We start from the raw sequence: 10,246 nt of genomic DNA on the forward strand, positions 1-10,246 counted from the left end.
CACTGCGTGTACTATCAAAAACGTTGCAGACTTTTCTTGGTCTAGAAACTGAAGTTATAGGTGGGTCGTTCTACCGTTTCGTGCCGATTTGCCACTTTTTTGGAGATTTTTTTTATTTTGAAGTTACAGTGTAGATTTTGATATTGTGGATGTGTATACGTATTGTGTATATTATTTTAAGAAAGGCACCTATATACTAGTTATACTTTTGGAAAACAAATAAGGAAAGTAATGAAGGCACAGATGGAAATGAAAAACTAAGGGAAGGTAATGAAACACGAATAGAAATAAATGAAATTATATTAAATATAAATTAACTTTATTGGTCAAAATCAAAGTGATAATATTTTAAACGATGGAACCATAAATAGCTTGGCTTTTATAAAGTATATCTACCCTGTTGACCTGTTTAATATAATAACCTACTTTTTAACAATACTTTTTACGATGTTTCAGTATTTCTCTTCGGTCTCATTATTTGTCAGAACTAGAAACATATAATAATGAGATTTGTAATGTAAAAAACTGCTTACATAAATGAAATTAAAAAAGCTTAAATTATCTAGACATTGCTATAAAAAACAATCGTTAGTTTTGATATTATTCGGGAGAGAACTGCGGCATAATTTTAAACTTTCTAGTAGGTAAAGTGACTTAGCCGTCTTTGTAAAGAGCAGATGTTGTTTTTTTAAATAATGAAGTGGGCCAAATATTAGATTTAGGACACTAACATGATAAGCCGTTTCAAAGGGAACGGCGGGCCAAAGTAAAGCTGCAGGACAGCAGAGCTTGGAGACGAACAAATAGTTGTGTATTAAAAAGCAAACTAGCGGACCGCAAACACGATGTTGAGCTCTAAAGCCGTTGGAGGTCGAAGAGCGTACTCTACGAAACATCAAAACCCTGTGTGGATAGAGGCCAAGGGCCGAGTACGCCCGAATAATCAAAATACTTATTATAAATAACAAACTCCATAGGGTTGTAGACTCAACAAGTCGCACTTTCGAGGAAAAATGCAAAGGTCAAGCCGCAGGAGGATCCGAGATCACATTGGTTAAATTTCAAGCTCTCTTAGTTCTCAAGTTAGGTCTTCTATGGAAGCGCAACGTGATCAGACGGACTGGGCTTTCAGTGTTTATGCGGATCTCGACCTTTGGCCTCACTTAGCAAAGTTCTGCACTCTTACAGATTGATGTTTGGCCTTGTACGGAAATGTGCCCCTATCTGAAGCTCCCCCGGGCCGTCGGCCTTGCTTTTTAATACATTCGGCTATTGGTTCTTGTTTGAGGTCAGCTCCAATGAAGCTCAGTCTTTGACCTCGCACGATTGTGCCCGCTGCCAATAGTTAAAAGAAATTTTGAACACCTCATGCGGAGCTCGCCTTTCGGCATCGCTTGCATTTCGGCATTGAAACAATTTAAGGACTACTCTCCTGCGAAAGCTCGGCTTTTAGCCTTGCAGGAAGGCGCGCCACAATCGGACGTTCCGAGCAGCCTACTCTTTCTTTGTGGAACTCGCAGAAAGGGGTGGGAATGGGACGCTCCTCTCCAGTTCTAGATGGTGTTGAACCATTGTTTCATGAACTTTCTGGATTTTTCTAAAGCTTGGCCTTTAAACGGTTACAAAGTTACAAGAAATTTCCCTGATACGGCCAACCCGTATTTTTAACTTAGCACAAGAAGAGGCTCCCGGGAGCAGATCTTTGTGAGACCCTCCTCATAAATATCTGCCCTCGGAGGGCTCGCTCTTGAGCTTTATTCCAGGACTATAAAAAGTTTTCAGTATGTTAATTAGCAGAGAAGTTAGGCATTAGATAAGTTCCAATAGGTTCACCTGTCCAAAATGTTCCGCATTTATAAAATGTTGGAAATATGATGTATCTATCCGATATATTTACAATATTTGCCATGAAAAAAGAGACTACTTACGCTTACGCGCCTATCTGCTTATTTATATGCAATATCCACAACCAACAGGATTCCCATGACATAATGTCGGGTATAGGTAAAAAAGAACCTATACCCTGAAACTCTGTCAAATGGTCTAACGAAGTCGAAAGAATGGGACATACATACGTTTCAAAACATGAGAGCTATGATTTGAGAGCGTATGTGTGCATATAACTCTTGGGCTGTGGGCTAAAAACATAAAAAGGTATCACATCTGTCATACAAAATTATTGTTCATTTCCTTACAAACTGGTTCATTTCCTTCACCCGAAAATATTGGAAGAAATGGAGAGGAATGAATTGGAGTGGAATGAACTTTCGACGGTTTTTTTAAATTTCTTTATCGTCTTTAAGGTTAGAATGTCATCAAGTAAAAGTAATGAAGATATGCCAAAATGCTAACAGATTATTAACAAGGTGATTTTTTTTTACAATATATAGCACCAAATTACTTAATGGATGGAAATGAGTAGTAACCGTGACAAAGTGCCTTTCCGGTGAGGAGAACCAAAATTACTCGTAAATCAAGAGCGCGAAACCTCCTTCGTTGACGTATTGCGGTAGACTAAGGTAGTAAAAACACGTAGCAATCACAGGTATTCGTGAATAAAGCCGCGTTTAGATTTGGCATGAGTGGCAATTTTTTAGAGTGAAAATGAAGTCTTTCGCGTGACAAAATTAAAAAGTGCGTTCTCTCTATGATAATTTAACTTTAAAAATACGTACCATGTACCATTATAATACTGATTATTTGTTTATTTATAAACAATAATGGAAAGTAGGGTTTATCTGCAAATAATAGTGTTTTTAAATTTTTGAACCCAATGGTACGCCATTTTATGTCGAGGGAAATGAATTTTTCGCATGTTTTTAATTTTTATTTAATAGATCATTAGGTTTAGCTAAATTCCAAAACTGGCGCATTTTCCGTACCACATAGACATACCTTTTAAAAATAACCACATATAAAAAATTATAATTTTAAGGCTTGATGTGGGCTCGGACACCAAATCGGCACGAAACGGTAGAACGACCCAGGTACCTACCTACCTATTTATTTTTTATTTCAATGGCTTTTTTGCTTTTGTTTCATGCCATATCTTCAAATCGGCCTAAAATTTTAACTTCAGTTTCTTCTTTGTATCTATGAGAGCGCTTTTTACTCCATAGTTTTTTTGGAAGTTAAGAGATAGGTAATCTACCTAAATAATAACATCTACCTAACTTTGCTGCATACCTAACTTGCAAGGAGCCGCAGTTTTTTGAATATTTTAACTGTTTCAAGTCGTAAACTGCACGCTTAAAAATATAAAAACCGAACCTTTCCGCGACGCCATAAAACAACAAATAAAGGAATGGATTTTTTAACAATGGCGAAGTTATTGGCGATGGCGAACCCTTGCAATTAACTGTCGTTACAAAGTATTTCGCCGGCCCTGACGCGTGTTTACTAAATACGGGCGTCGTTCTTTTGACAATTTTTGTGAAGTTAACCCGTCATTTACTGTTTAAAAACGATGCTGCGGGCGCTGTGATAATATTTAAGAAAAGGTTTACGACCAAAGGGCGCGCGCGACTATTATACTAAAGCTTCGCGGCCAAAGTTTTTATGGCAGGGCTATTAAACATTTTTTTTCTTCAGTTAACAATAGAAAATACTACGAGTAATTGCATCAAGGAGAAATGGCAATGTGAAGCCTGGACGCCCCGTGGCTCTTAAGTAATTTCTCGTCTGATTGCATTCGGGTAGTCGGGTACGAATAGATTGTTTACAAATATTATGTAACATCATTATGTTATAATACCGGCAGAGGCCGAGGGGCATTGCTTTGCTTATCATCAGGGGTGCATGTTACTCTGTTGTTATAGCTCTCCGAAACTACTTACGGCCCGCGGGGTTGCCAATTCCATTCGTTCGACTTAGAAGAAGCGACATAATACCTACCTAATAAATAAGCGACATAATATCTAATTTACCTACCTACCTAAAATACGTAGTAGACAAATCGGACGGCAGCGAAAATTGTAGCTAAGTTATCGCTTTCTACTTACCTACATACTCAATTATCTACTCAATATAACGACTAAGTAGGTATATAAATAGTGTTTTTTGACATCAACCACTCTTCAAGCTCTACCGCGGAGGTCTGCGAACAAATTGAACCATAATCAGCTAGAACCCAGATTTCGTTACGTTCAAATACATTGTTAAAATGTTAAATACCTCCATGCCTCAACTTGCGGCTTTTTACAAAAGCAATTACTTACGGTGTTGTCGGTTTCAGTAGCAATAAAACTTGCGTGGCAACAAATGGTTTCCCGGCTTGTTCCTTCCTCGAACTACACAAACATATTAAAACTTCACACAAACAATAGTCTTCGCGGTACTAAGACACCGCGACGAATTTTGTACTGTCAAAAATACTTAAGTCCCATGATGGTCCAAGGAGTAAAGATGTTTCGACGAGGCGTGGATCCCGTATCGAAATGCTTTGTTGTACCGCACGAATTTACCGATATTTAGTGGTTGCTAAGTGAATATGAATGGTAGAAGGGATAATAAGCTCTACCGCGGTTCGCGAACCTGCAGTTTATGATGTTTTAATTTAGAGACGAATTAGTTGTAGTCGAAAATATTACCTATTTATTAAATACATACCGGTCAAAATCATAAGATCATAACCCTCCTTTTGCGTTGCCGTAGTCGGGTAAAAAGAATGCGATTTCGTCAATCATGGCCGACATAATAAATTTTAATTAGAGAATAAGCCCAACGTCATCAAAAGTCGTGTAATGGTTATAAAACATATTCAAGTTAATAGTTTAGGTATCTACACTGTACTGCATTAATAATGATGTGGATAATGATAACCAGACATCGTAAATTTTATAGCATTTTCGGTACAGCGGAGTGGTGGTAATGGTAATTAACGGAATTGGTTTAAGTAAACAATTTCAACCCTAATGATTAATTACGTTAATTAAGTTAATAATGATTAAAGTAGGCTAAAAAAACGTTAATATTAACCTTAATTTACCATTTCAGCTGGAATTATCTACTCGTATACCAATTCCGTTAACACCACTCCGCTGCACCAAAAATGCTATAAAATTTACGATGTCTGTTGATAACTTTTCTACATAAGTATCTATCGGTCTATGCTAATGTTAGCATAGCCACAAAAACACAAACACAGGATGTTTATCTTTTTAAACAATAAATAATATCACCTAACGGTTCCTTACGAGTCAAAAACAGAAAAACCAAAAGCCGGTCGCTCTACTTTAGCTCATAAAAGTCATAAAAATTAGTAAAATAGACCAGTTCATTTGTTGTTTTTTTAAGGCGGGAGACGATATTGCGCAGTCATTAAAAAATGGGTCCGTTAGCAAAATTGTAACAGTTTTTATAGTAAATTACAGAAGGCCGATGAGTTCTAAGAAATATGTTTTTAAAACGGGACTCTACACATGGGACTGGAAGCCATCTTAGATATTCGGTGAGTCATTCCTAATTTCACAATGCCGCAAATCACGCTTGGTGGAGGTTCGCGCCGCGACAGAGACAGAAGACCGCGACCGGAGACCACGACCGCCAGTTGACCATAGGCAACATATAAGCGACAGTTCGCGAGGAGACAGAGACCTCTCGCGTCTCTGTCGCCTGTCTCTGTCTCGCCGCGAAATGTCGCTTATACGAGTATGTTGCCTATGGTCAAGTGATGGTCGCGGTCTCCGGTCGCGGTCTTCGGTCGCGGTCTTCTGTCTCGGTCGCTTGTCTCTGTCGCGGCACGAACCTCCACCTTAGGTACCTACTTACATGGATGTGCATTTGCACATGCTTTTCAAAAGTTGAAAATACTTACTTATAGCACTCTCCGTTTTTCATAAAATAGGTTAAATTGCTGGGAACAGGGCCATAACCGCGAAAATCGAAGTTCGCAAATTGAGGGGATCGTTCTCTTTTACTCCAATGACGGCGTAATTAGAGTGACAGAGAAAAATCCCCGCAAATTGCGAATTTCGGTTTTCGCGGTAGCCCCTCAGACTTGGACGCGGGTTACTACTATTGATTGATAGTAAATTGTTAACCAACGGATGGAAAGCACCCGCCATATTTACATTAAGAGTTCGAGTCAGAATGGGTGGCTCTCACCTCACCCGAATTAAACAATAGGTAAGTAGGTACCTATATACATACCTACTTTTTATTTCTAACCTCAAAATTTAGGTACCTAAAAGGATTTATGGATTCGGGAGTTAAATATCAGAATGGAAATTATATATCACATAACCGAATTTTCATTGCTTATCGTGAAACAAATTTGTATTTGTATTCAATATCTTACACAAAGTAAGACAGTTCCTCTATAAACTCGTAAAAATTAATAGTACCTACTGCTACAGGTAAAATAGAGCAGTTCTTTTGTTTTTTTTCCTGGGGCCTGTAGGTGACGACATTACGCAGTCATTAAAAAGTAGGTCCGTTAGCGAAAATACCGAAATTGTAACAGTTTTTATAATAAAACATGAGAAGGCCGTTGGATTCCAAGAAATATGTTTTTGGAAGTAGAGTCCCGCTATAGATGGGGCGTGAGCGGTCCTAGTAGTTTTTTCGCGTGCGACGTGCGACCCCCGGCATCACGCCGGTCGCGTGGCCGGCATTTCGGCCTCTACCTCAAGAGCTTCCGACCCTCAGTCGGGCGCCGACACCCGTGCCAGACACACGTTGTAGTGATCAGTGATAGTACTCGTAGTCGTCAAACTTTCGATAGTTTAGCTAAACACCATAACGTGAACTGTGACTTGTGCGTTAAGACAGTCAATTATAAAGTGGATAAGTTTATTTTGAAGATCCTGTTCTGAAAGGACCACCTTGGCGAGGAGGTGCCCCTGACAGTATTTGGCGGAGTCTTTTATTTGAAGAAGCGCACCATGGTTACCGATGTTGGACAGACAGCGGCGGTACCACAACTGGAGAAAAGGGTGAGTTATATAAAAAAGTGAGTCTAACGTGAAAAATCTTTTTGACTAAGCACTAACCGCTTATCTATTGGTGTATTTTTTTATACTAAGTCGGTGTCAAACAAGCATACCTACTAATCCTTGGTGTTCACTTAATTATATGACAAATGATGATGATGCATCATTTCCCGTAAATCGCACTTTATGTCGTGAACATCATGGACTATACGGCCCGTCTGATGGTAAGCATTAAGCAGTCCCCGTAGCCTATGTATGTTACATGCGCGTTACCGTCCCTAACACTTCGCACCCTCGTTGAGCTCTGTTAGCTCGGCTATAACAACTATATTTCTCTATTGCAGAGCAATAAGCCGATAATGGAAAAGAGAAGAAGAGCGCGAATTAATAATTGTCTCAACGAACTGAAGGCGCTTATACTGAATGTTATGAAAAAAGACGTAAGTAGTTACTTTACTGTACTTATAGACATTTATAGATACACTTACTTATACCCGTAGTAACTTAATTTAATCCTTAACCGCGTATGCAATTATATGGCAGTAACAATATTCAACTCTACTGATGATAACTATTAAAGTTCTATTTTAAACAGTTTAAACAAATGATTTTATATAAGTAGGTCAACTCTGACCACGCTAAGTTTGCACAATGTTGGCAGTAAGAACGCATCCTTATAAGCAGTATAAGCTTACATATTTAGCACTTGGCATGAAAGAATGATTAACAACGTCGAATATTTCTTTTCCAGCCAGCCAGTCACTCGAAGTTAGAAAAGGCCGACATCCTCGAGATGACTGTCAAACATTTAGGCGGTTTACGCTCCGGCGCATCGGACAGGTTCCGCGCCGGCTACCGGCGTTGCCTGTCCGAGGTGGCCCGGTTTCCAGGGCTAGATATCGAATTAAGGAAGAGGCTGGTGAAACACTTGGAAGGATTGGCGCCGGGAGTCAGGCCTGTCACACCCACTTCGACTTTAGATGTAGATGATGCAGTTTCGCCGTCTACTGTTTTGATCTCTGGTAAGTTGTCTGTCTACACTCCTCCATCTTATCGTTACGGGTCGGCCACGACATTACGCGACGGCGGCAGCGACAACCATAGAAGGGAACGGAAGGCGCCGATCGCTGCATCTCGCTCCAACCTATGGTTTTCGCTGCCGCCATCGCAAATCGCTCAATGTCGTGGCCGAGCCATTATAAGCTTTCCTGGGAGCACCCTAAAGAAACCAGAGCCCTTTATAATCACTATAATATTTTAGGATAATATTTTAGCTATAATATTTTAGGATAGGCGCAAGGAACATTTATACAAGCACTGTTATGTGACCTTCCCTTAACCGAGAATAGATACCTATATTATTGAAATTATTCTTTCTGACGACGTTTTCTACGTACAAGCAACACTCCTAACTGTACATTGGTAGACCTTATTACAAAAGGCATAAGGTCCACCGATGTGGTACGTTACGTTACAAGTTGTCCACGTATTTCTATGCAGCGGTGTCAAAAAGTAACATTAGCTCCATCACGACGACAGCCTTGTCCATCATACCTACAAATAGCTTAATATTTTATCTACTATTTTACCTTTTCCTTTTTTCCAGCTGACCCCAGCTCAGTTCACCTAATCCCTACTCGTCTACCCAACGGCGACGTCGCATTGCTTCTCCCAGCCAACGTGAACGCGAACACATTAGGGTCTTGGCCTGCTGTAGACGCACCAACCCTAGTACCTTTCTCCCGAGACCCTTGTTACTCGCCTGCCAGTTCAGCGGGCTCCCCCCGTCCCGCGGACCTCGCCCCTCTAGCTTTGGTGGCGAGAAAAACACAGGACAAACCGTGGAGGCCTTGGTGACGGCCAGCTGATAGTCATGGAACAGCAACACTCCTAACTACACATCGGTAGAACTTATTACAAAAGGCATAAGGTCCACCGATACAGTTAACAGTGTGGGCGATGGTATGATGATGCTTCTGTGATACTAAGAGTGCGTGAATATCGTGAATGAAGTTCCTAGACAGTATTAAGAATAGCAGTCAGGGGCCAGGGGACAACCAAGTCACTACTGGATTATTTTTTATCAAAAATCAACCTTATTCTATTGCTCGTAAGGTTTACTATTGCTATGGACTTGTTGTAATCATGACAATGGAAAATGTAGGTATTTAAAGTCAAAGAATTTAATTTCCTACCCATTTCGTAGCTTATAAAGTCTAGCTAGAGACCTCATATTATTGTCTCTGTGATAAAGTACAAAATGGGTGAAAATAAATTCTTTGACTGTACACTGGCGTTCAAAAGTGCATAGAGATGTTTCAACCGTAATATTAAGGCATTACGGTCGACATCTATCCATGCACTTTTAAACGCCACTGTACATGTCTGTGAATAGAAACATGAAACTTTGATCAGTCTTCCTTCAGTTAAATGTAGAAATTATTTGTAAATATACTATGAGACATCTAAGTCAGTATTTTGTACGAATACTAATAACATAAGTGCCGTTTTCAAAGGGGATGTGGGTCCAATTTAACCTAGTTATTTCATTAGACTATGGCACGTATTAAATAGTAAGTAATTTATGTGTTAAGTTAAGAAGCTTATAATGAAGATTGCTAACTATTAAGTAATTTTATTATGGAAGTAATCATGATCTAACTGTAACAACTACCAGTAAATGTTACATAAAGTAAATAAGTATTACATATAAAACGATTGTTTTGAAAACAAAGCTTTTACTTTAAAAAGTGCCATAAAAATGAAATTAAGTGATATATTACTACATATTACGTGTAGCGTATAATTTCAAGGACCCTATTATTTAAGCTACAATTTTATTCGTTTCAACAGACAACATCGATACGATTGACATACGCTTGGGCAATGGCAATAGACTTCTGACTGTACATACTTTTTTACAGAATTATACATAGTGCACCAAAAAAATAGTAGTCGATGCACTTACAAATTCTGTTTAGCCACAGGGCGGACACGCCATACATCAAAACTCGTTTGCGTGTATATGTGTGAACGGCACGTCTGTACACGCGTCATTGTGTGAGTAAGTCGCTTAGGGCTACTATTTACATGTTTTTGAGTTCACGGAGCGTTATCGTTGTACTCGTAACGTAAATATCAAACATTTTTATTCCTAAAATTAAAGAAACAAACATAATTTACAAGATGGTATTTTCTCCTACATCCTTGCTATAATAAACTGTTCTATTCACAGGTCACAGCTAATATTATTTGAACGTATATGCGAACTCACCCGTAACCCGTAAAGGCCGTAAAATATTACGTAAAGTATA

General features: G+C 39.1%; 1 protein-coding gene across 1 annotated transcript; it reads left to right on the forward strand.

Moving 5' to 3' along the window:
- The first annotated feature begins 7,279 nt into the window (after window positions 1-7,279).
- On the forward strand, window positions 7,280-8,789 carry LOC134669808 (protein hairy-like). Its single transcript, XM_063527429.1, has 3 exons — window positions 7,280-7,372; window positions 7,684-7,954; window positions 8,539-8,789. Exons 1-3 carry the CDS (start codon window positions 7,292-7,294, stop codon window positions 8,787-8,789), a joined length of 603 nt encoding a protein of 200 aa, XP_063383499.1. The 5' UTR covers window positions 7,280-7,291.
- The last annotated feature ends 1,457 nt before the right edge of the window (window positions 8,790-10,246 follow it).

This window comes from Cydia fagiglandana, chromosome 13 (assembly GCF_963556715.1).
Source record: "Cydia fagiglandana chromosome 13, ilCydFagi1.1, whole genome shotgun sequence".
In the NCBI taxonomy this organism is placed as follows: Eukaryota; Metazoa; Arthropoda; class Insecta; order Lepidoptera; family Tortricidae; genus Cydia; species Cydia fagiglandana.

Coding starts and splice junctions, on each gene's coding strand:
- LOC134669808 (XM_063527429.1), top strand. CDS start 7,292: ATGGAAAAGAGAAGAAGAGCGCGAATTAATAATTGTCTCAACGAACTG. Junction 7,373..7,683: donor TGAATGTTATGAAAAAAGAC/GTAAGTAGTTAC, acceptor TTTCTTTTCCAG/CCAGCCAGTCACTCGAAGTT. Junction 7,955..8,538: donor GTCTACTGTTTTGATCTCTG/GTAAGTTGTCTG, acceptor CCTTTTTTCCAG/CTGACCCCAGCTCAGTTCAC.